Source organism: Schizophyllum commune, assembly GCF_000143185.2.
Source record: "Schizophyllum commune H4-8 unplaced genomic scaffold SCHCOscaffold_1, whole genome shotgun sequence".
Classification (NCBI taxonomy): Eukaryota; Fungi; Basidiomycota; class Agaricomycetes; order Agaricales; family Schizophyllaceae; genus Schizophyllum; species Schizophyllum commune.
This window is the reverse complement of record NW_026089538.1, coordinates 3,548,597-3,571,410: the sequence shown is the minus strand read 5'-3', so window position 1 is coordinate 3,571,410 and position 22,814 is coordinate 3,548,597. Positions and strand designations below refer to the sequence as shown.

General features: G+C 59.3%; 8 protein-coding genes across 8 annotated transcripts; 5 read left to right on the top strand and 3 right to left on the bottom strand.

The window, feature by feature from the left end:
- The first annotated feature begins 6,468 nt into the window (after positions 1 to 6,468).
- On the top strand, positions 6,469 to 7,607 carry SCHCODRAFT_02526683 (uncharacterized protein). The gene is made up of 2 exons (XM_003034808.3): positions 6,469 to 7,340; positions 7,395 to 7,607. The coding sequence occupies exons 1-2, from the start codon at positions 6,940 to 6,942 to the stop codon at positions 7,594 to 7,596; spliced, it is 603 nt and encodes a 200-aa protein (XP_003034854.2). The 5' UTR covers positions 6,469 to 6,939; the 3' UTR covers positions 7,597 to 7,607.
- A 564-nt stretch (positions 7,608 to 8,171) lies between these two features.
- SCHCODRAFT_02683379 (alpha/beta-hydrolase) lies at positions 8,172 to 10,502 on the top strand. The gene is made up of 4 exons (XM_003034809.2): positions 8,172 to 8,672; positions 8,720 to 8,843; positions 8,894 to 9,224; positions 9,283 to 10,502. Exons 1-4 carry the CDS (start codon positions 8,360 to 8,362, stop codon positions 10,159 to 10,161), a joined length of 1,647 nt encoding a protein of 548 aa, XP_003034855.1. The 5' UTR covers positions 8,172 to 8,359; the 3' UTR covers positions 10,162 to 10,502.
- On the bottom strand, positions 10,391 to 13,109 carry SCHCODRAFT_02038411 (uncharacterized protein). Its single transcript, XM_050341581.1, has 9 exons — positions 13,066 to 13,109; positions 12,824 to 13,014; positions 12,668 to 12,775; positions 12,114 to 12,619; positions 11,869 to 12,061; positions 11,753 to 11,817; positions 11,635 to 11,703; positions 11,384 to 11,588; positions 10,391 to 11,327 (listed from the first exon to the last, which is right to left on the bottom strand). Exons 1-9 carry the CDS (start codon positions 13,086 to 13,088, stop codon positions 10,588 to 10,590), a joined length of 2,100 nt encoding a protein of 699 aa, XP_050203105.1. The 5' UTR covers positions 13,089 to 13,109; the 3' UTR covers positions 10,391 to 10,587.
- Positions 13,110 to 13,306: 197 nt separating this feature from the next.
- On the top strand, positions 13,307 to 14,953 carry SCHCODRAFT_02481197 (6-phosphogluconate dehydrogenase C-terminal domain-like protein; the record flags this gene model as incomplete). The annotated part of the gene is given in 4 exon segments (XM_003034810.1): positions 13,307 to 13,740; positions 13,789 to 13,949; positions 14,005 to 14,415; positions 14,427 to 14,953. 4 exon segments carry the CDS (start codon positions 13,307 to 13,309, stop codon positions 14,951 to 14,953), a joined length of 1,533 nt encoding a protein of 510 aa, XP_003034856.1.
- Positions 14,954 to 15,071: 118 nt separating this feature from the next.
- On the top strand, positions 15,072 to 16,661 carry SCHCODRAFT_02608122 (uncharacterized protein). The gene is made up of 6 exons (XM_003034811.2): positions 15,072 to 15,426; positions 15,487 to 15,560; positions 15,728 to 15,933; positions 15,985 to 16,092; positions 16,144 to 16,236; positions 16,288 to 16,661. Exons 1-6 carry the CDS (start codon positions 15,115 to 15,117, stop codon positions 16,347 to 16,349), a joined length of 855 nt encoding a protein of 284 aa, XP_003034857.2. The 5' UTR covers positions 15,072 to 15,114; the 3' UTR covers positions 16,350 to 16,661.
- A 281-nt stretch (positions 16,662 to 16,942) lies between these two features.
- On the bottom strand, positions 16,943 to 18,091 carry SCHCODRAFT_02608120 (uncharacterized protein). The gene is made up of 3 exons (XM_050344292.1): positions 18,050 to 18,091; positions 17,273 to 18,001; positions 16,943 to 17,219 (listed from the first exon to the last, which is right to left on the bottom strand). Exons 2-3 carry the CDS (start codon positions 17,945 to 17,947, stop codon positions 17,133 to 17,135), a joined length of 762 nt encoding a protein of 253 aa, XP_050203104.1. The 5' UTR covers positions 17,948 to 18,001; positions 18,050 to 18,091; the 3' UTR covers positions 16,943 to 17,132.
- Positions 18,092 to 18,453: 362 nt separating this feature from the next.
- Positions 18,454 to 21,887, top strand: SCHCODRAFT_02608117 (uncharacterized protein). The gene is made up of 5 exons (XM_050344291.1): positions 18,454 to 18,717; positions 18,782 to 18,848; positions 18,895 to 19,007; positions 19,063 to 21,812; positions 21,862 to 21,887. The coding sequence occupies exons 1-4, from the start codon at positions 18,589 to 18,591 to the stop codon at positions 21,634 to 21,636; spliced, it is 2,883 nt and encodes a 960-aa protein (XP_050203103.1). The 5' UTR covers positions 18,454 to 18,588; the 3' UTR covers positions 21,637 to 21,812; positions 21,862 to 21,887.
- On the bottom strand, positions 21,753 to 22,678 carry SCHCODRAFT_02484135 (uncharacterized protein; the record flags this gene model as incomplete). Its single annotated transcript, XM_003035658.2, has 3 exons — positions 21,753 to 21,812; positions 21,862 to 22,587; positions 22,640 to 22,678. 3 exons carry the CDS (start codon positions 22,676 to 22,678, stop codon positions 21,753 to 21,755), a joined length of 825 nt encoding a protein of 274 aa, XP_003035704.1.
- Between the last annotated feature and the right edge of the window lie 136 nt (positions 22,679 to 22,814).

Below are 22,814 nucleotides of genomic sequence, written 5' to 3'. Positions count from 1 at the left end.
CTAGGTGCGTAGTTATGCGTTGTATCTCGCTACTTGTGAATCTGACTCGTTTGCTGTCGCTCTAGTGTGATCACTGGCTCGATTCTGCCTCGGACAGGTTATGAGCCCCGCGCTCTAGCTGCCCCAATCAGCCAAATCAACACCCCGACTCAAACTCGCCGTTGTGCGCGCGTACCAGCTGCGATTCCCTCCGCTCGAGCGGCATTCGACGCGCAAGACCCTCCCCTACCTTGTGCCCGAGCCGCGCTCCGCGAAAATTGCCAGTACCGCCGCTATCGCCGTGCGAAGTCCAGCACCTCCGATCACCGCAAATTTTCACCCTCCCTCATATTCGCCGTCGCGCACGCAGTTCGCGTCCGTTCCTCTCCAAACAACTTCTAGTCCCTCCGCGCCCTTCTCCCCTACACGTCGACCCCAGTCTCGTCCACTTTCGCCGGTTCGATCGTCCCCAACAACCGTCTCTTTGCGCCATGTCGAAGCGTGACTCAGACGGCCGCCCCATCCTCACCCGCTTCAACTGGAGCTGGTGGGACAGCGAGATCCAGCCCTGGCTGTCCTCCAAGGGCCTCTGGCGCTATGCCAAGGGCACTGTCACCAAGCCCAAGCCCAAGGACGCGAGCGCGGTCACTGATGCGGAGTACCGCACTCAGGAGGAGTATGAGCAGCGCTTGGAGAAGGCTGCTGGCGAGCTTTGGCTCGCCATGGAGGAGCCGCTTCGTCCGCAGTTCAAGGACAAGCGCAGCACGCCCAAGGACCTCTATGACGCGATGAAGACCGCCTTCAACATCCAGGAGGCCGGCACACGCTTTGCTGCGCTCTCGGACTTCTTCGACGTCGACCTGGGCGACAACACCGAGGCCACCACCGCCCTCACTGACCTCCTCTCGCGCGTCGACGAGGCCATGACGCGCGTCCAGTCCCTGCGCCCCTCGACCGGCTATGACCTGGCCACGATGGACCTCGAGCTGAAGGCGATGGTCACCATGCGCGCGCTCGCCGCCTCCCCCAACCCGCAGCACGCCAACATGTACACGTCCCTCCTGCTCGACAAGGCGCTCACCTACGAGACGGTCAAGGACATGATCGCGCGCGAGTTCGCCTCGCACCGGATGACGGCGGACGGCACGCCCCTCGCAGCCAACCGCGCCGGGTACACGCCCGAGTGCTACAACTGCAAGGGCCCGCACCTCATCCGCGACTGCCCCAAGTTCAAGCCGGACTGGAAGAAGGAGGAGGAGGCCGCCGCCGCCGCTTCGACTTCGAAGCGCCAGCAGAAGAAGAAGAACAAGGGCGGCGCCAACGCGTCTGGCGCGTCCTCTGCGCCCTCCTCCGGCCCCTCCGAGGCGTCGTCGTCGACGCCGTCCACCTCCGCCGCTGCTGCGCGCGTCGAGTCCGCTGGCCAGGCAAGCGCTTTCACTTCCTCCCCCGCTCTCAAGGAGTGGCTCCAGTCCAAGGCTGCGGCTAACTTCAACACCGACACAGGTGCGTCTCTACACATGACGCCGCGGCGAGATTGGTTCGTCACCTACTCGCTGCATCGTGTTCCTGTTCGCCTAGCGAACGGCGCGATCGTCTACTCGGCGGGCATCGGGTCGGTGGAGTACCAGCCGGTGGAGGGGGAGAAGTTGCTTACGCCTATCGTGTTCTTTGACGTCCTTCATGTTCCTTTGCTTACCTCGAATCTACTATCCATCTACCACCTCACTGCGCACAAGGGGTACGAGGTCAGCATCAAGGACAAGCACGTCGCCTTCTATCGCGCTGGGGCGCTCGTCTGCACCGCTACTGTGGACGACTCGAACACGGGCTATCTGGACGGCTACGTCGTCGTTCCTCCTGCGCACAGCGCGCAGCGCGCCGCCTCTACCACGCTCCCGCTCGACGCCGCGCTCTGGCACCGCCGCTTTGCGCACGTCAACCATGGGGACATTGCGAAGCTGCGGCAGCGCAAGCTGGTGAGGGGCATGCGGTTTGACAGCAGGGAGGCGCCGGACCCGATCTGCGAGCCATGCATCATGGGCAAGCAGACGCGCAAGGTGGTACCGCGCGGTCCGGGAGAGCGCGCAACGCGTCCCCTTGAGTTGGTTCACACCGACTTGAAGGGTCCTATGCCGGTCGCATCCAGAGAGGGGGCGAACCTCTACTGGATCACCTTCATAGACGACAAGACGCGGCGGCGCTGGGTGGCGTACTTGAAGCGCAAGAGCGACGCTTGGGCTGCTATCCAGCAGTTCAAGGCGGCTGCTGAGGTGGAGAGCGGTCAGCGTTTGGAGGTACTGCGCTGCGATGGGGGTGGCGAGTACATCTCCAACGTCATGAAGGACGCGGCGCTGAAGGAGGGGTGGCGGTTGGAGATCACAGAGCCAGATGAGCCGCATCAGAACGGCGTTGCTGAGCGTGCTAATCTAACCCTTGCCAATGGCGCTAGCTCGATGCTCTATGAAGCGAAGCTGCCGCCTTCGTTCTGGGCCTACGCTATAGCCGCCTACAACCACGTCGCCAACCGCGCTCCTACCTCCGCTCTGCCTGGCGACACCACCCCCCACATCGCCTGGACTGGCAAGACGCCGGATGTTGGCTACTTCCGCGTCTTTGGGTGTCTGGCGTATGTCCTGGTGAAGGACAAGCACCGGCGCGCGCTCGAGCCGCACTCCCAGAAGTGCATCTTCTTGGGGTACCCTCCCGGAACCAAGGCCTGGTTGTTCTACAACCCGGCCACCAAGAAGACGGTCATCTCGTCGCATGCGGTCTTTGACGAGCGCTACATGCCGGGTACGTCGCTCAAGAGCCTCAATCTCATCACTGCGGAGATTATAGACCGAGGTGAAGGCCCTCCGGACTTTGGGGATGTTGCTGATCAAGGGGGTGATGTGCCGTCGCCTCCTAGTCATCGTCATAGCGCAGATGACGATGATGTCGTCTCTTATGATGATCAGCCACCTCCCCCGTCCGGACAGCCCGCTCCCGCTGGTCCGCAGCTACAGACGCCGCCGCCTACATCGCCGCCGCGCGCCCCCACCACGCCTGAGCAGCCATCCACGCCGCTTCAGCAGCCAGCTGGGCCTACCACGCCGCCTAGTGCGCGTCCGCCGCCGCCCTCTGCGCCCCGTCCCCCTCGCACTGCGCCGCCTAGCAAGGCCGCGCTGAGAGGCAGGCAGGAGCGCGCGCAGGAGCAGCAGCCAGCGCCGCGCGCAGAGCGCAGTCCGTCCCCTGCTTGGCAGACAGTTCGGCCATCAACCTCGAGCGGACCGCCACCGTCGCGTCTGCCTCGGGCAACCAAGCCGACCCATAGCTTATCCGAGCGCGAATTGACGACCCGCGCTTGGCAAAAGCAGCCTGCGCCGCCTTCTACAGGCCGCGCTACACCGTCTACACCCGCGCCCCAGCCGCAGGTGACGTCCCCTAACCGGTTTGCGCCGTTATCCGGCCAGATTGAGGAGGTGGACGAGGAGGAGGAGGAGCAGGAGGAGCAGAGTGCGCAAGAGGAGCGCAGGGAGCAGGCGCAGGATGAGGAGGCGCAGGACAGAGAGCGGGCAAGGAAGGAAATGATGGACTGGGCTGGGAGTGATGATGAGCTTGCTTTGACTGACAGCACGCCTATCCCAGGAGCACACGTTATGCAGGCCGGCCTCGACTACGTCTTCAGCGGCATCACTGAGGAGGACTGGTCGGTAGAACAAGCCCTCAACTTCGCCCTTTCGACCACAGTCGCGTCCGACGCGCAGCAAGGCGAGCCCAAGACGTTTGCTGAAGCGCTGCTTCGCCCGGACAAGGCGAAGTGGATCGAGGCCGCATTCGACGAGGTGCAGGCGCTGGTCGACAACGGCACGTTCGAGGTGGTCGAGCTGCCGCCAGGCAAGCGCGCTATTGGCAGCCGGTGGGTGTTCAAGGTCAAGCGCAATGCTGATGGGTCTATCGAGCGGTACAAGGCGCGCTGCGTCGCGCAGGGTTTCTCGCAGCGCCCCGGCTTCGAGTACACCGAGACGTTCGCCCCTACGCCGAAGTGGGCCGCCATCCGCGCCATTCTCGCCCTCGCCGCCATGGACGACCTCGTGCTCTACTCCATCGACATCAGCAACGCGTTCTTGAACGGCGACCTGGCCGAGGAGATCTACATGCGCCAACCGCCCGGCTTCAAGCTCGGCATTGATCCTGACAAGGACTATGTCTGGCGCTTGAAGAAGTCGCTCTATGGGCTGAAGCAGGCGAGTCATGTCTGGCACGAGACGCTGAACAGGGTGCTTGTAGAGATGGGCTTCACGCGCATCCTCTGCGACCACAGCGTGTGGGTGTATGGCCGCGGTGACGCGCGCATCCTCGTGCCCGTCTTTGTGGACGACATGACGATTGGGTGCAAGACTGACGCGCAGGCCCTCGGCATCATTGGCGAGCTGAAGAAGCACTTCAAGCTGCGCGATTTGGGTCCTACCACCTGGCTGCTGGGCGTTGCCATTGAGCGCGAGCGCAGCCAGCGCACGCTGTCTCTTTCGCAGCGCCAGTACGCCACGGATGTCCTCGAGCGGTTTGGCATGGCCGAGTGCAGCCCGGTCACCACTCCGCTCAACCCCTCGCACAAGCTCAGCGCCGCCGATGCTCCTGTCACGCCGGAGGACATCGAGTTCATGTCCACCCGCGCCAAGGAGTACGCCTCTGCCGTTGGCGCCATTGCCTGGCTCGCCCTCGCCACTCGTCCTGACCTCGCCTACCCGGTCTCCGTCCTCGCTCGCTTCACCGGCAACCCCGGCCGCCCACACTGGAACGCGCTCAAGCACCTCTTCCGCTATCTCAAGGGCACGCTTGACTACAAGCTGACCTACGACGGCAAGACAGTGAACGCGCGCTCCGAGCTCTTCTACACCTACACCGACGCGGACCACGGCGGCAACCCGGACAACGGGCGGTCTACCAGCGGCCAGATTGTCATGATGGCAGGTGGAGCGGTCTCCTGGTCGTCCAAGCTGCAGACTATAGTCGCGCTTTCGACTACCGAGGCAGAGTACGTTGCGGCGTGCTCTGCCGGCCAGGAGATCCTGTGGATGCGCAACTTCCTGACCGAGTGTGGCTACTCGGTCAAGAGCGCGCCCTCCACCCTCTACATCGACAACAACTCGGCGCTGCAGGTGGCCAAGAACCCGGAGCATCATGGGCGCATGAAGCACCTGGACCTGCGCTTCTACTGGCTGCGCGATGAGGTGCATCGCGGCAGCATCCGTCTTGTCCATCTGCAGACAGCGGACATGCCGGCTGACATGATGACCAAGGCCTTGGGCCGGGTCAAACTGCAGCACATGGCGACGCTATCTGGCCTTGGAGTTGGGCGCTAGGACGTGCTCGATCAAGGGGGTGTGTTGGAATCGGTGTCTACGCGCTCTCTAGCGCCTATGGTATTTTTCTGTGATTTTTCGGACTTTTTCCCGGTACTGTACGCTTACCTACAGTCTTACTTGTGCGCTCGCGCCTTATTGCCGAGCGCCACATATTTCCTCGGCATTTGCCGTGCCCTCCTGCCTAGAGCGGCGCATCCGAGTCTTTTCTCTTCCTGACTCGTTTGCTGTCGCTCTAGGTGCGTAGTTATGCGTTGTATCTCGCTACTTGTGAATCTGACTCGTTTGCTGTCGCTCTAGTGTGATCACTGGCTCGATTCTGCCTCGGACAGGATTAGTACAGTAAGAGGTCGGGGAAGAGTTATATATTGGGTACGACTCGATTGGATAGGATGCGAAGAGATGAATGAAAAGGATAGGAATGGAGTGAAGAGAATGAAGGGAATAGAAAGGCGGGGAGGGAGGGAACTGGAGAGTGGAGTGCATAGGAGAAGAGATGGGTGGGGACTGATGCTCTCTAGTCAAAACTCACCTGGCTTATATTCACTTTCGAAGCCCCACAGTCAGTAACGGGGCGCGGCGTAAAAGCCGTAAAAACGGGCGAATATCCGACCTACCATTGGCCGACCGGGTGCGCAGCTCGCGTATCAAACACGTGGAGCTCCACAGCCCCTGTTTGACGGCGTTTCTGGGGCGAGAACGAGCTCAAGAAGAGCTGGAAGATTGGAGCGAGCGGGAGAGGCGGAACAGAGGGGAGGAGATTATATGCGGGTAGGTAAGGGATCAGAGAGGGTAGATTGCGGTTATGGGTAGCCGGAGAGGTCTTCTATAGAGTTCCTGAGGGCGGGAGACGGCTGGTCTGGCGTTGGCGTCCGTTGAGGTGGCGGGGGACGCGAGCAGGAGGAGGCAGAGAACGAGAAAGCGCAGATTCTGGCCGTTTCCCACGGGGAAAGTCCAGGATAAGGTATTTTCGGGGTCGCCGAGTCTGGGGAAGCCATTACCTCACCCATCCGAGCGTTTTGTCGAGGACGATGGGCGGGGGGAGGTGAGGGGGAAGGGGAACCTACGGTGGGAATGTGATGATGGCACGCGAGGAAGTGATATCCCCGAGGCGGGCGGCGTGGCGGTTGCTTCCCACCGCCATCACGTTCACGCTCGCTGCTGTCGCGCCCCGGTTCCTTGCAATTCTCGATCTCGGGAAACCGAGGTCGAGGTGTGGCTCCTTCGCCTCCCATTACTTTTTTTCTGCTTTCTATCTCTTCTCCCCGGATTTGGGCGTCCGCCGACTACCACCCACCGCGCTGGAAACGAGCGACGCACGATCTGAGAACACAGGAGGCCCTAGCATCGAGTCCAGCTGCCTGCGACCCCGACTTTGATGTCCGACATCGCTTTCGACCGCGCCGAAGACTCTGAGAGCACACCAACGGCTTTTACAAGTGGTATACGCGTCCGCCAATCCCTCACGACCTCCCCAAACCCGACTACGAGCCCTCGAACGAAGAATTCAGTTTCTCCTCGGATTCGGCCTTCCGCCGAGCAGCCTAGGGTCATAGGAATGAGCTGACCCTTTCAGCTCGGATAGTAGCTTCGGAGCGCGTGGGGGACCTTGACGATGCGCGAGAGGCCTCCCCGACGTGCTCTTACATCCGACTCTGCGCCTTACGCCTCCGACTCCGCCCGACTTCACGCCCAAACGCGGCAAAAACATTTTCTCTCCGGATTTTGCGTTCCGCCGACTACCCCCAAGACGGCCTTCTTGCTTTCGACGTGCAGCTCCAAGCCCGGCTTCAAGCCTTCGCACGAAGACCTCGGCGACTTTGGGCCTTTGGGCAACGGGTTCGAGCTCAGGACGACGAGCTCAGGACTTCGACAACGAGCTCAGGGCTTCGATGGCGACTTTAAGCCCTCGAACGCCGATTTCGATTTCCGTTCGGATTTAGCCGTCCGCCGACGACGCTCAAGGTCCCGGCTCTGCGTGCGACGACGCGCGCTCGTCCTCAAGCCTGACTCGAGGTAAATAGCCTGCTTGCTTCGATGTGCTTCGTCTACTAACTGCTTCTCATTCAGCTCCTCTCGCTCGGACCAGCTTCTTTATACCTCGTCCCGCTGTTCACTCCCGTCTTGGATTGACCTCTTTCCGCCTCTCGTCTCTAGACTCGCTCCCCCTCTCAATCTGCTCCCTCCAACCTGCTCTCTCTCGCCTCTCTCGCGAGCTGATCAGTGCTTTCTGTATTTCGAGGCCTGTAGTGCAGTAGTCTGTAGCTTGTAGCTGTAGTCCCTGGCAATCAACTGCTCTATTTTCCTGAAAATCCAATCTCGTACCACAACTCGAAGCCTGAGGCTGACCTGAAACCCCCAACTTGTAGTTGGACGTAATCGAAGGTGGTGCCAGCAAGTCTGCTACTGCGGGCTCCACCGCCGGGCTTTGCCGCTGGGCAAGTTCGAGTTGAGGGAGGGCTTGTAGCGGATTGCTGCCGATGACTGAGGCCCCAAAAAGCAGACAGCCTGGTCGAGAGCGCCTCCAAACCCGTCCACCCAAATTTCCAGTGCGCGCACCCGCCCACAAAGGATTAGAGAGCTGGGTTCGATATATCTCACAGGAAAACGACTATCTAGATCAACTTGCGTAACGCTCCAATACCGTCGCCCACGTTTTTCGCCCAGACTCGCGCAGACGGCTTGCATCCACCTCTGCTTGCGACGATTCGAGGTCGGAGCGCGCGCGAAGCCCAGCGACACCCGCCATCGCACCCGCGCACCCGCGCACCCAAAGTCGAACCGTGACCCACCCCGTGACACCATCACGCGGCGGCGACAACGCGGCGGGCGCGGTCCTTCGTCCTTCTTTGGGGGAGTGAGCACGTCCGGAAGCAAATCGAGATGCGAGACCGACTGCAGTCTACATCGACCACCTACCTCAAGCCACCGCGGGCGATTGGGGAACAATGGGGCGGCTCTATTTGGCGGAACGTCCATGCGACTCCGCCTCTCAGATTCCCACTCGCGCGCCGTAGACGACTGCGGGCCTGCGTATGCCCGCTGCTCGTACAGCGATGATGTCCCCCCTCCTCCTGCTCGTTGCGCTGCTCGCCCCCCTCGTCGCGGCATCGCCGATCGCGCGGTCGAGCAAGTCCGGGTTCCTCTGCGGCATCCCGTTCTTCTCGTATGGCTGCGAGCAGACTCGTGCGGACCCCCTGACCATCGTGACTTCGCTTGGGACTGCTGTGGGCAGCCTCACGAGCGATGGGGCGTATCGCTTCCCCGTCAAGTACGCGAACGCGGATAGGTGGAAGACATCGAGCGTGGTGGACAACTGGGAGCTCCCGTACGTCCTCGATCGTTCATGTCCGCCACATATGCTGATGCGATATACGGCGCGGACGATGCGACAGCTATACCCAAAGCTTGTCCGCAGCCAAACATGGACGAATCCGAGTACTCTGAAGACTGTCTGTCCATGATCCTCTACGTGCCCCCTAACCTCTCGGTCTGGGGCGGTGTATCGACGCTTATGTGGTATGTCCCCCCTCTCGCCCTGCTACGTCTGTCGACTGATCATCTCTTAGGGTTCACGGCGGCTCCTTCTACGTTGGCTCAGCGAGCAACGACGGCCTCGACGGGTCCAAGCTTGCCATTGCAACCGGCTCTATCGTCGCAGTCGTCCAGTACCGTCTCGGTGCCCTCGGGTTTATGGCGCCTGATGGTAGCACCAACCTCGCCGTGCAGGATGTCATGAACGCCATGAAGTTCGTACAGGACGTTGTCTCTTCGTTCGGCGGCAACTCGAAGATCACGATCGCCGGCCAGAGCAGTGGGGCGAACATGATTCGCGCGCTGCTCGCCACGCCGTCTGCAGACAGCCTGTTCGAGTCGGCAATCCTGCAAAGCGACACAATTGTGAGTGCTCGGTCTCGCTCTCCCACGTTATTGCCTTCGTGCTTACTTCCGTTGCCAGGACTACGGCTTCCTCACTCCAAGCACCCAATCCACCCTCCAATCCCACTTCAACGGCCTCATCAACTGCGCCGACGGCTCCGACTCCTGCACCTCCGCCCTCTCCCTCTCCGCCATCCTCGACGCCTCGTCCTCCCTCTTCGCGGACGCGCACAACCTCGACCCCTCCGCGACCCAGTTCGCCCCCATGCGCCCCGTGCACGACGGCGCGCTCATCACCTCCGCGCTCGACCTCACGTCCTCGCCCTTCCCCGCCGTCTCCAAGCCGCTCCTCCTCACCACCGTCGCGAACGAGGCCGCGCCCACGATCTACGGCAACATGCCCGCCCTGGGCGCGGAGTACTTCTTCAATATCGCAGCTGCCAGCTACGGCGACGACCGCACGGAGACGCTCGAGAACTCGACGTACTACTCGACGGAGGGCGTCAGCGACATCCGCCCCGTGCTCGAGAAGCTCGGCACGGACTCGGTCTGGCGCTGCCCCGCGTGGTCGCTCGCGAGGCTGTGGGCCGGCGCGGGGGCGAATGCCTACGTGGGCGTCTACACCCTCGGCGCGACGTACCCCAGCAACTCCGGCGTCACGCAGTGCGCCTCGGGCGGCCTCGTCTGCCACGAGGACGACATCTACATCGTCTTCGGGACGACGCCGAACCCCAGTTCCGCGCAGTCCGCGCTGACGAAGGAAGTGCAGGCGCGGTACAAGGCGTTCGTGTCGGGCGGGAAGCCCAATGCGGGTGGGTACGCGAAGTGGGGGAAGGCGGGGACGGGGGACGTGAAGCCGTTGAATCTTGGTGGGACGGGTGCGATCGAGGTGGGGGCGTGCGACCCAGGGTTCTGGGGGAAGGAGGTGGAGTACGATTATCAGGTTTATGGGGCGTGAGGGTAGTCAGCGTGTTCCATGCTCTTTCTTAACTGTTGTCCTGATTCACCTTTTCACGGACTGCCTTTTTTATTTGCTCTGTCCTCGACCTTTGCCCCACTAATCATCCCTTCTGACCTTCACCAATTGTCCCAAAACCCCAGATTCGCTTTGAACTCGCCTCCATCTTGTAGCATACTCCGGCTTCGTACTTATGTCCAGCCCACTCCGTCTGTAGCTCTACTGCCCGTTGTCCATATGCCACTTGCCCCAAACATGTCGTTTCCTATGCTCGTATCCAGCTCACATTACTTAGCTCGCTAGAGTTGATTGCCAATTTCATTGACTCGTTTGTCGCCAACACATACATGCATTGGGCTCGAATGAGAGTTCCATACACCAGATTGAACGCTCCAGTACGATAGCAGCGAGGCCTGCGACACGCATCTACGAAACCGGATTGAACGGCGCAAAAGCTTCCCTAAATGCCTTCGCGTCCGCCGTATCCTCGTCATCCGACAACACACAAGCCTGCCACTCCATCCGCTCTGGCCTCCCCAGCAAATTTGCCATCACCTGCCGCCCAAACTGCACCCCGAACGGTACGTGGTCCCGGATCAGATACACCATCTTCCGCCCGTCAGGCAGGTCGACGCGGAAGTACCCGCCCGCGCCGCCCGCGCACGCCTCGAGCGCCGCGTCCGCGTCCTCCTCGAAGGTGAGGCCCTGGTGCGCGCCCTCGTCCTTGAATGCGGTTTCGACGAATTTGGAGAGGGCTTCCAGCGAGGTATCCGCGCCACCCCCTCCCAACCGCCTCGGCACGGGCACGCACTGCACGTGCGCGTGCCCGCCCTTCCGCCCGAGGCGCGCGACCTCGAAGAATACACCCGCGGCGCCGTGCTTCGCATACAGGGAGCGGAGCGCGTACTTGTACTTCTCCGTCTCGTCGAGGATGGCGGGCGCGAGGTCCGCGGGGATGGTGTGGAAGGTCGGGTAGTGGGTGATGGGGATGATGAGGACGTGGCCGCCGCCGGGGACGTCGACGACGGCGTCGCGCGGCTCGTCGCCGATCGGGTGGGTGGGGATGAGTTGGCCTTTGGGCAGGCTGACGTAGCACTCGGTGCCGATGGCGACGATGAGGTGCTTTGCGATGTTTGGGTTGGACAGGCAGAACCAGCATTCGTCGGCTGGGGGTAGATGGTCAGTGTATCCGTTCTGATGCGGCCGACACTATATCGCTCACTCGTGATTTCTTTCGGAGGACCTTTGCCTCTTCCCCTTGTCCCGCCTCCGCCGCCATGTCTTGGACCGCCCCTCCCCGAGGGACAGTCCTCGATGTAGTGGTCTTCGCTACCGCAGGCGCGGCACACGTATCCGGGCTTGGGCTTCCGGCCCCCGGTGTCCCCAACGGCATGCTTAGTGGGACAATCGCGGACAAAGTGACCGGGCTGGGAGCAGTTGAGCGGCTAGATCTCCAGGGGAATGAAAGCGCACCTCATTGCACAGTTTGCAGATGAAGCCCTCTTTGGGTATCGGACGTTCAGGGCAATCTTGGATGAAGTGCTGGAGGCGAGTGAGAAGAAAGCGCGTAGAGCACCCTGAGATATCCTACCGTTGTAGAATCGCACCGATGACACCTATACCCCGGTGGTGGCATCCCAGGCTCACCTTGGGGTTCTTTTAACTCATGTCAGAGGCAGTTTGACAACAGTGCGTACAAGTACATACCTACGCGCGTGCGCTTATTGGGCTGAGCGACATTGCCCCAAATGTAATTTGCCCCGGTATCATCGTTGGGCTCGAATGGTCGTTTCGTCGGCAGCGATGGCGCGTCAGTGAATGGGTTCTTCGTCAAGTTTGCTGGTTTTGGGGCCGCCGCTCCGGCAGGTGTTAAGGGTGCAATGGAAAATGCGTAGAACCACTATGCGCCCAAGTCAGCAAGTTTTGAAATCTGCATTCACGCGCGCACGCACTCTCTGCTTCTTTCCCTCCGTAGGTGGCCCTCCAAACGCGCCCAAGCTCACAAATCGCGACACTCGGTCCGCCGGCTCCGCCCACGCATACGGCTCCCTCTCCCAGAAGACCGGCGGACTTCCCCCACACGCCGCGAAGTGATATCTGGGCTTTAGGTGTTTCACCACTTCGTCCAGTGGGGGTGCGCCGATGCCCGCCAACTCAGGCCTGGGTAGAGGCGCGTTCGATAGCCGCGTGATCGCCGAGGGCCAAGAGTTGGTGAGGAGGATGTCAACTAGCTGCGTGGAAGTAGAGTTGGTCTGTACAGCGGCGAGGGAGCGGTAGTCCTGCTTGGCTGAGGACTGGGCGAGGGAGTTGGAGAGTAGGCGGTCGACGGTTTGGGCGGCAAAAAGGGGAGAGAGGAAGCCGGGGGCAGTCTCGGCGGTGTGATATGTGGCGGGGTCGTACGCGCCGCCGAGGCAAGCGAGCCGCAGGCCATGCGCAGTGGTAAGGACGGCCGACTTGCCTGCAGAGGAAATTGGTATGAGTGATAGGGAGATGGTGTATTACTCACTGAGAAGGAAGACATTCTTGCAGAGTTCTCCGCCCGTGGTGGCGAACTTAGCTACCACCGTCTCTGGGAGCGGCACGTCCCCCTGCATTATATAGCATTCCAGCGGGGCTAGTGATCGTCAGCGTAACCTCGTTCCCCTTTGCATTTTGCACGCACCTTCCAGTTCCCCTGCGAGCAGTTGCGATACTTCATCATTTTCGCTCGTGTTCTCGTCCGTCAATGCCCTGGGGCCGCCGAAGAAGTCCCCCACGCAGAGCACGAAGTCGAACTTCCCATGCTTGGCGTTAATGGCCTTGATTTTGGCGAACAGGTCGCGTATAGACCCAGCAGCGGATCCAACGGTCAGTCTATCAAGTATCGTTGAGTATTCAGTTCTCAGAGAACGCAGAAAGGCTTACATCTTGACTGAAGTCGCCGACATGACGGCGAGAACAATGAGCGCAGCGACGCCACATATTGCCCTCGGGCGCTTCGGTAGCGTGCGCAACTTGTCCTGAATCGCCAACGTCAACGTCAACAGTGACCTCGAGATGACTGCATATCCTCCGTTCCGATATGCCTGCTACTGTGCAACTCTCTGCTCTTGCAATCTACCACGAACATCGTTACCTGAAGACGCGCTGAGCTATAGCAACGACCATGGCAATTGATCAATTCTCTCGCATTGGCATCGTCGGCGCAGGTAACATGGGCGCCATGATGGCTCTAGGCCTCGCCGAGAAAGGACTGGATATCAGCATTTGGGACGTTAAGACGCAGAATGTCGACGCTGCTCAAGAGATGGCCAGGCAGACGCTTACCCTACGGGGCAAGGTCGACGCCTTTCACGATGTCAAGGACTTCATGAATAGTCTATCTGGCGAGCGGACGAAGTTGTTCGTGTTCTCTATCACCCATGGCTCCCCGGCGGACTCGGTGCTCGAGAAGATCTGGGACGAGCTGAATGAGGGCGATATCATACTGGATGGAGGGAACGAGCACTATCGCACTACTGAGCGGCGCCAGCGCAAGTGCGCAGAAAAGGGCGTGCGATGGGTGGGGATGGGCGTCTCTGGAGGCTACCAGTCAGCTAGGTTAGCTATACGCTGTTGGCCCTCCAACCAGCTGCTTATCTTTTGCAGACATGGTCCTAGTTTATCACCCGGCGGAGACAAGGATGCAGTATCAGCCGCTCTGCCCGTCCTCGAAGCCTTTGCCGCCAGAGAACCACTGTCAGGGAAGCCGTGCGTCACCTACATAGGTCCTGGCGGCTCCGGACACTACGTCAAGATGGTTCACAATGGTATACATTTCCCCTCTCCTCTGTTTCTACATGAGTAGTCAATACCCCTTCCCAGGAATCGAACATGGCATGCTCTCCTTGGTCTGCGAAGCTTGGGGCCTCCTTCGCAAATCTCTTGGGCTCTCCAACGCAGAGATCGGCACAATCCTCGCCGCCTGGAACGCCTCGGGCGAGCTCCGCGACTGCTTCCTCCTCGAAATCGGCGCTGAGATTTGCCAGCGGCAGAAGACACCCGAGGGCGACCAGAATGGCGAGGGAAAGGGTGATTTTGGGTACGTCCTCGACGACGTGCTCGACAAGGTCGTGCAGGACGACGACGGCACGGAAGGGACGGGGTATTGGACCGTCGCAGAGACGGCTCTGCGCCACGTCGCCGCGCCTGCCGTCGCAGCCGGACATGCGCTCCGTATCGCCAGCGGCAATCGAGCGCAGAGAGTTAAGGTGGCAGACAAGCTCAAGCCGCCCGGTGTGCGCAAGGCAGAACGGAGACGCTGAGGAAGAAGGACACGTTCATCGAGGATTTACGCCTCGCGGTGTATGCAGGCTTCCTAGCGTCCTTCACGCAGGGTCTCCAGCTTATTGCGCGCGCGTCCCGGGACGAAGAGTGGGATGTCAGCATCGCCGACTGTCTGCAGATCTGGCGCGCCGGCTGCATCATACGCGCCGGGCACATCGCAGACCTCCTTCAGCCGGTTTTTGTCTCCTCCACCGCACCCATCTTCAACAGCAAGCTCATCGACGAGGTCGCAAGGGATATTCGGGAAACGTACGCGCCTCTGAAGACCGTAGTGACGAAGGGCGTCGAATGGGACGCGGTGATCCCGGCGCTGAGCGCGAGCCTGGAATATGTGAAGTATGCTGGGAATACGGAACTGCCTACGCAATTTCAGGAGGCACAGATGGACTTCTTTGGCGCTCATGGGTATGATAGAGTTGGGGTGAACGGGGAGGATCCGGGGAAGACGAGGAAGGGGGCTCATCATTACGAGTGGAGGCCTGCTTAGGGGAAATGTCAGTCTAGTAAATGCGTCATAGTATAGTGTATTCATACAGAATCCCACAGTAGCAGCCGCACGTCCATCCGAATATCAGTCTGATGGGTGTAGGTGTGAACGTAACTCGAGTGAAGTGAAGTCGTGACCAGCACCCTTTGTCTCCCACCGTCATGTCCGTTCGCGCCCCACCCACACCGCCCCCCACGAGCTCCATCGAGATCGAGGACCAGGCCAAGGCAGAGGCCGCCGCTGCGGCTGCCGCAGCAGCTAGTAGCGAGATGTCCACCGACCCCGCGCCTCCAGCCACCACGGCATCTGCCCCAGGCCTCTCCGCCTCTTCCTCCTCCTCGAGCAAGAACAAGGCTCCCGAACGCGCACCCGACGACACAGTGTTCCGCTCTGCATTTGCTGGAATCAGCGCCACCGTCGCGCAGGGACAGTATGCGGATGTCGTCGCGCTCGCAGAGCGTGCGGACCTCATCGTAAGCGCCTGGGGCGATCTGTGACTTGGAAATCGTTTGCTGACCATCTGCCTTACGAAGGGTGACTCTAACTCGCCGGCACGTCTGCTGGTTATTGCGCCGATGGTGTTGGCGTATCTGATCGTGGATGACTTGTGCGTACAGGACGCGTTTGGTCGGGTGGCGCTTGTACTGATCATGAATTCCCCACTGCTGCGCTCGTCCTTCATTCACGTTCGATCGTCGACCATTCTCTCCCACCTGTCTGCCCCGTATATCCCTCCGCTCGCATCCTGTCACACGAAACTACGCGCACGCACAGAACTCCCGCACGCTTCGCGCTCTCGCGCCTTCCCGAGCAACTACACGGACTGCCGATCGTGCAGGGCCTGAATAGCCTCGTTGCGCTCACCTGGCAGCGTCGGTACGATCAAGTCTACTCCCGAGTGGAAACACTCGTCAACGTCGCGAACGACTTCGAGGAGCCAATCACCCAGGTCCTTCACGCGCTGCTCAGACAGTTTCTCGGTGAGTGTGGATGGTTGGTTGTGTCCCAATATCCATTCAAACTACCCATAGATTCCTTCCGCGAGCGAACGTTCCAGCTGCTGTCGCGCGCGTACACGGAGGTTCCGCTCAACTTGGTAGCGACGTACCTGGGCTTGCCAGCGGAGCAGATTATACCAGGTTTGGTTATGCTCTATCAGCATTGCGCTCGTTCGCTGACAGGATCGCTAGCTGCGCAAGCCCGTGGGTGGGCGTACGATGAGGCCAGCAAGGTCTTCAAGCCCGTGAAGCCAAAGCCCGCTACAGCGACTGCCGCGAAGACGGGTGCGTGAAATACCCCATGACACTCTACCAAGATGCTGACTATGCTCACAGAGATCTCCTCCTTGAACACCTTCCACTTCGTCGCGCACAGCGTCGGGAAGCTGGAGACGTAAATGTTTGATCTTATCCTTGTGACGAGGGCCTGTACACTATTGGTGTCATCTACTGCGCCAACTGAGCAGCAAAGACCGCGCATTGTGGATGATCCGATGGGAGATATGGCAAGCGCGCATTGCATACACCTCAGGTCTCAATTTTGGGGATACTCAAATCTCTCGATACCCGAGGACAATACGGTCCCGGGTCCATGGCTGGGATCGGGGGTAGCGGGCGTGATTCGTCCATCGTGAGATTGACTACTTTTTGTACAACTTGCATGCGATTTTCCCGCAACCTACGCCATGTCCGCGATTCCAGAACTGGCCAACTTTTGCACGGTACCGTAACGGTCTGTGAACATGGCTTCAGGCTGCACAGCTTTGTCGCTGATCTGACAGGTCTGCTTGAGAAGTCAGTTTATGGACTTTTCATGGGCCACAAAACACGCACGGCCCTCAGATTCTAATTCAGAATCCTCGACAACCCGCGAGTGAGTGCGTTCGGGATCTCATCTTGGGTCGACGCCATGTGGTCGCGCTTACGGGTTTGGATGACCTCGATGATCATATATATTAGTCTACTGAGATACAGACTAAGTACACTGCTTCGCACTTGAACAGGACACAAGACAGTCGATGGTAATCAAGCCTATAGCTAAGGACTGAGCGACTTATCACAAAAACGATGATAAATCTCTCTTCCCGGGATGGATAGAACGCTGGATGTAGGCTCGAACGTCCGCTTCGCACGTAACTCGCCCGCTCCCTCGCTCCCATTTCGAAACCAAGAAAGCCCGGTTATCGGCTTGTTTGCCATCCTCTCGATTCAGTCAAAGCCTTGAAATCGTTTGGGCTATGGCTCGCCTGCGACTGGACGAGTCTACGCTGGATAGGACATGGAGGTCAAACAGGCCGTCGGTGAAAAAATGAGTACTCACGTCCACATCTTCTGCCTTGCCCATAATCAACTCCTCTGCCATGCGCCAATCGTCCTCCCAGGCAGCGAGCTTGTGAATTGTCTGCCGCATGACAGCCTCTATAGAACGTCGTTCATCCTCCGGTAATTGGCGTATCTCGGCGCACTTCGTGTCGGAGTACCGTTCCTTTATCAGATTGACGGAATCTCTGACCTTTCTGAAGAGCCGTGAGTTGGAGGTCATGTCCTGGTGCAGGCGTCGAAGTTCGCATAGGATCTCAACGCGTGCGTGATCGCGCAGCCTCTCCTCCCGAGTTCGCAGGTCAAAAAAGTCAATCAGAGGGAGGAGAAACTCGACGACGCGGTTGTGAGAGAGTCGTCCGTCGACGGCTTTCCCGTAGGTGAATAGGGTTCCGACCGCGATGTCGCAAGCAAGTGAGCACTCGTCTATGCGCGAGATGAGAAGGGCCGATGTGTCCGCGATGCGAGTGACGAGTGATTCTGGTAAAGGATCGGACTTCGAAGTTATCGCCTGGAGGATCGCAACCACGACATCACGAAGACCTCTACAAATCCGTGACATATGGTTCGCATATGCGGCCACACTGCAGAACGCCTTGTGGGTTGGCTGCAGCAGCAGAGGCAGTGCAGAAGACAGATATAGATAGTAGTAAATGTCACCGCACGGCATCCACATTTTGAGTGGAAAGCACAGGGATTTGTTCAACAGCGCGATCTCGGGAAAAAGTGCCTGGTCGTGACTGTTAGTCTACCGTATTTGAGCAGCTTCGGACTTTACCTGGACTTTTTGCTGGACAAGCAACGGGTGCAGCGGCATAATGTTCCGAGCAGAGAAGAGTGTTGAGTGGCGGTCTGCCGGTGTGAAAGAGATGAGGGAACTAAAAAGGGGATAGTCTCACATTTGGCTCCCGAGAAAAGGATCACGTGCGCCACGTGCACTCGCCGTGGACCTGTTCTTGGAGGTTCCTTGGTACGACGATAGGTACAGCGACGCTTCCACGACGCAAGGTCCATACTGAAGGTACATGCCAGAGAGAATGTGCAACGATTGCCATTCACTGGCAGAGAAAAGTCTGGTCGCTGAAGCGATACCATCGTGTATACTATGGAGAGCTCATAGTCATACTCATGGGTCCTGGGATTCCGAAGTACTGGCCCCGACTCCTTCGGCCTCACTGGGGACGAAGCGGTGACCAAACGTCATCCTAGTACCGCTAATGCTGGCCAGGAACCCACGCCCTGGCCTGCGGGCTTAAGAAGGACGGGCGCTTGTTGTCGAATGCCGGTTCTTCCTCCTCTCCTCCAAGACGACGAACGATGCAGAGCAACAGGCAGCCGTCGAATCCCCGACCAGCTTGTCGATTTCATCAAGCCGGAAACTGTAGACGGGAGGACTGTCGATTCAGTCATGATGTTAACGTCTGTAGCCCGACGACACCAAATGCGGTGAGCACGCTTTGATTCGTCCTAGCTACTTCGCATGGTAGACATTGACTGATCAACCTCTCAGCAGTCGAACAATCAACAGAGACGCGGTGCGTTTCGTGGCCGTGGCAGGGTACGCCCTTCCGCTAGCGGTCAGTGTGATCCACGGTAATATTGCATGTGCTGATGTGTTCTTAGGCGCCTTGCGATCGGAAAAAGAAGGACATGGTAATGGCGTGCAGAGGTGTACATACTACAGCAGAGGAAAGTGCAACCGAGGCGATAACTGCCGATTCAGCCATGACACGGAGGTGCGCAATCGCAGTGCTCGGTGACATCTTGCGACTTACGGTAACGTATGTGCAGCTTCCCTCCGGCTCGACCTTACCTCAAGTACCTATCCTTGAAGAGTCTACACCACCAATTGCTTCCTCGAGCTCGTCTGGTCAAACGAAGCAACAGGATCGTGCGGAACGAGCTGCAGCAAGGGAAGCAGAAACTGAAGCCCGCCTTGCACGCATCGTCCGAGAAGAAGCCGACCAGACGTACACGAAGCTGATCGGCGGCTCCATTGTCACCTTCAGCGCAGGCGCCACCATCCAGTCTCTTGTTACTGGCTTCCACACGTCTATCGTCCGAGTCACTGGGCTTCCGGCAAACACGACGATCAACACCCTCTCGCTCCTGATCCTCGGTCAGGATCTCTCTTCGGGGGACTTCCACATCGTTTCGCATAACCAATACAAGCGCGAAGGCGAGGTCCTCGTCAAGCGCAGTGAGGTTGAGCGTTTGGTGGAGGCAATCGATGACGCCGAGATGGGTAGCAATCGCCTTAGCGCGACCCTGATCGATGGCGGCGGAGTGACGGGGAATTCGACCTACGTGCTCGCCATATGGTGGAGGGCGCCGTCGGTCAGCTACGTGGCTACGTACCGTTCGACGGACTTAGCTGAAGCCAAGGCTCGTGAACTGAATGGCCGTATACTATCTGGACGGCGCGTTAATGTGTTCGTCCGAAGGCCTCGGAATGCGGGTCGTTATTTCGATGCTTCGCCCTCGACCTCGATTATATTGGATGGTCTGCCTCTCTCTGTCTCGACCAACGACGTCTCCCGCTTCACTGGCAACACTGATGTATTGCGGCAGCCGGCAAAGGACTACAACGTCGACGAAGCAGTCGCTCAGCTGGGCCACCACATCAGACTGTACTCACCGGTGGCGCAGGTCACAAACGCCACGCGTCCCAACGAGAAAATGGTCCAGGTGCGCGTGGCCTTCGACGATGGCGACGCAGCAGAGCGTGCGCGCATCAGCCTCGATGGCCAGAGGAGGTTCTCCTGGAATGGCAACTGGCCGCTGTATACCCGTCTGGACGAGCCCGTACAGTACAAACTCTCCATCCCGGTACGGCAGTACAACGTCCAGAAGCGACAGTGGGACGAGCTCGCTGGCAGCGGGGCGGCCGCGTCCCTGCGGATCGACGCCCCGCGGCACCCAGGTCGGCCCCATGTCTTCATTCAGATCTCGGGGAAGGAGAAGGAGGCCGTGGGCCAGCTCAAGGTTCGCGCCGAGGACCTTGCGCGAGGGCAGGTCCTTGCGGCATGGGCAGTAGGCCTCACTGAGCGGTTTTTGGATGGCGTGGCCGAGCGCACAGGGACGTTCATCCTCCGCGATGCGCGCACCCGCGCGCTTAAGGCGTTCGGCGAGCCGGCCGCGGTGCTCGCAGCTCGCGAGCAGATCCAGGAGGAGGAGGACCGCTTGGCAGCGCTAGAGATATCGATTCCGGTCAAGCCAGCGGTGGTGGCATACTTCCTGCGCCAAGGCATTCCCGCCCTAAAGGAGGAACTCGGCGAGGAGAACGTGAAGCTCGACGGCCCTCGTGCGCGGTGCCATGTCGTCGTCCGCGGTGGTGAAGCAGCGCGACGCGCGGTGGAGCGCCATATCATCGACTCTGCGACGTATCGCCCCTCTGCAGCCGTGGATGCGACGTGCCCGGTCTGTTATATGGAGCCGTCCGCTCCGTTCCGTCTGGGGTGCGGCCACATTTACTGCACGGCCTGCGCCAAGCACCTGCTTTCCAGCGCGACGGAGAACAAGACCTTTCCTCTCCTGTGCATCGGGGAGGATGCCACTTGCGGGGTGCCAATTCCCATCCCGACGATCCGCAAGTTCCTGGCCGAGGATGCGGTGACAAAGCTTTTCGACGCTGCGTTCACGGCGCACATCGAAAGGAACCCGGACAGGCTGAAGTACTGCCGGACTGCGGCGTGCGAGCAGGTGTATGCTACCGATGGTGAACAGCAATTCTTGTCTTGTCCGTCGTGCTTCGCCACCGTCTGCACGGGCTGCAACGAAGGCGCACATGTTGGCAGGACGTGCAGGGAGAACGCGCGCGACGTCCAGCGGAAGCACGACGAGAAATTGAACGACGCGCTCATCGCCGAACAGAATTTCAAGCGCTGCCCGAGTTGTCAGGTCCTCGTGGAAAAGACAGAAGGCTGCAACCACATCTCATGTCGCTGCGGTGCACACTTCTGCTGGAGGTGCACTCGAGTGTTCCCCCGCGACGAGATCTACAATCATATGACGGAAGCACACGGCGGGATATACGAAGACGTTCGTCCCGCGCAGGCGCCTCAGAGGGCACCACCACCGCAGTATCCTGTGCCGCCACGTCCGCGAGAATTCGAATATGACGCGGTCGATGTCATGGAGCAGCACCGCATCCTTCGGGACATCGCACAAAGGCGGGAGGTGGCGCAGCGAAGGACTATAGAAGAGAGAAACCGGCAGGCTCGGCAGACAGAGGCAGCACAGTACCAGAGGGAGGCGTATATAAACAGGCAGTGGCAGATGGAGGCTCAGAGACTCGAGATCGAGCAACGCCAACGGGAGGAAGCGCAGAGAAGAAATAGCGGATGGGGATGCACCGTTATGTGAAGGGCAATCACTACGAACCCGCGCAGACGTGCCGAAAGAATGCTTGTGATGGAAAAGCGCGATACAATTGCAGTCACTTGGTACACATACTCAATGGTCTTGTCAAACATTGCCTGTTACGAAAACAATTTGTCTTCCTCTATCTCCGACGCAGATTTGAGCTCCGACTGGAGGAGCTGCACACCTTTTGATTAGACGCAAAGGCTGAAATAGTTGAGAACATACTCTCCAATATTCCTCTTCCAGGTTCGAGATATGCTGTACCGCCGAGCGACAAGTTTTCGCATCGCACGCCAGGCAGGAAATCATCTGCTGCATGCCCATTGACACGCGACGACGTTCGTCTTCAGGGAGTCGACGTAGGTCGGCGAGCTTGTTCCCGAAAAAGCGATTGATCATGAAGTCGACGGATATTCTGATCTGTTCCAGAACTGACGAAACAGAGACCATGCTCGTGTGCGCGGTTCGTAGCTCGCGCAGAATGTCGCGGCGCGCGTTATCGCGAAGTATATCTTCGTCCGTTCGCAAGTCGACCACAGGTAGGAAGAACTTGGCGGGCTGGCTGGGAGCGAATTGCCTGTTGACGATTTGCACATATTCGAATATGTTGCCGTCGGCGACATCGAAGGCGTGTAATCCATCGTCTATGCGCGTGAGAAGGACAGACGCAGCGTCAGCGATGCTGTCGACTTGCGGTTCAATGGCGGCGCCGTCGCCTGAGGATATCGCTAAGAAGATGGCATCGACGATGCTACGGAGACCTTCGAATATCTGTGAGACATGCATCGCGTAGACGGCCACGCTTCTGGCAGTATCGCGGGTGGGCTGCCATAGGAGGCGCAATGCAGAGGTCTGAGCCAATTTCGAGTAGATGTATCGGCACGAATCAAATATCCAATGCGGGTTTTGGGCGCATAACTCGCCCAACAGCGCAATTTCGGGGAAGAATGCCTTCGCGTTGCTGTCATTCAAATTGTCGTACATAGAAAGGCCGTGTCCTCACCTTGACATGCTGCACTGCCTTCTCATCTACTATCCACATTTTCACGAATGTGATGGGCGAGGCTCAAGCGTGCCTTGTTGGTGTGGGTATGATGATGGAAGCTGAAAAGGGGATATCTCCCTGTTTGGTTACCAGATATGGGAAAACACGTGACTGATTGTTCCCGAGCCTGGCT

Excerpts from the sequence above, each read along its gene's own strand:
- SCHCODRAFT_02608122 (XM_003034811.2), top strand. The coding sequence starts at position 15,115 with ATGTCCGTTCGCGCCCCACCCACACCGCCCCCCACGAGCTCCATCGAG. Across the intron at positions 15,561-15,727 it reads TATCTGATCGTGGATGACTT|AACTCCCGCACGCTTCGCGC; the intron begins GTGCGTACAGGA and ends GCGCACGCACAG. Across the intron at positions 16,237-16,287 it reads AGCGACTGCCGCGAAGACGG|AGATCTCCTCCTTGAACACC; the intron begins GTGCGTGAAATA and ends CTATGCTCACAG.
- SCHCODRAFT_02608120 (XM_050344292.1), bottom strand. The coding sequence starts at position 17,947 with ATGTGGATGCCGTGCGGTGACATTTACTACTATCTATATCTGTCTTCT. Across the intron at positions 17,220-17,272 it reads GCAAGGCAGAAGATGTGGAC|CGTAGACTCGTCCAGTCGCA; the intron begins GTGAGTACTCAT and ends TGTCCTATCCAG.
- SCHCODRAFT_02038411 (XM_050341581.1), bottom strand. The coding sequence starts at position 13,088 with ATGTCGGCGACTTCAGTCAAGAT. Across the intron at positions 12,620-12,667 it reads CAAGAATGTCTTCCTTCTCA|GCAAGTCGGCCGTCCTTACC; the intron begins GTGAGTAATACA and ends TTTCCTCTGCAG. Across the intron at positions 11,818-11,868 it reads CAATAAGCGCACGCGCGTAG|AACCCCAAGGTGAGCCTGGG; the intron begins GTATGTACTTGT and ends ATGAGTTAAAAG.
- SCHCODRAFT_02683379 (XM_003034809.2), top strand. The coding sequence starts at position 8,360 with ATGCCCGCTGCTCGTACAGCGATGATGTCCCCCCTCCTCCTGCTCGTT. Across the intron at positions 8,673-8,719 it reads GTACGTCCTCGATCGTTCAT|CTATACCCAAAGCTTGTCCG; the intron begins GTCCGCCACATA and ends ACGATGCGACAG. Across the intron at positions 8,844-8,893 it reads GGTGTATCGACGCTTATGTG|GGTTCACGGCGGCTCCTTCT; the intron begins GTATGTCCCCCC and ends ATCATCTCTTAG.
- SCHCODRAFT_02526683 (XM_003034808.3), top strand. The coding sequence starts at position 6,940 with ATGCGCGAGAGGCCTCCCCGACGTGCTCTTACATCCGACTCTGCGCCT. Across the intron at positions 7,341-7,394 it reads GTCCTCAAGCCTGACTCGAG|CTCCTCTCGCTCGGACCAGC; the intron begins GTAAATAGCCTG and ends CTTCTCATTCAG.
- SCHCODRAFT_02608117 (XM_050344291.1), top strand. The coding sequence starts at position 18,589 with ATGCAGAGCAACAGGCAGCCGTCGAATCCCCGACCAGCTTGTCGATTT. Across the intron at positions 18,718-18,781 it reads GCCCGACGACACCAAATGCG|CAGTCGAACAATCAACAGAG; the intron begins GTGAGCACGCTT and ends TCAACCTCTCAG. Across the intron at positions 18,849-18,894 it reads GGTACGCCCTTCCGCTAGCG|GCGCCTTGCGATCGGAAAAA; the intron begins GTCAGTGTGATC and ends ATGTGTTCTTAG.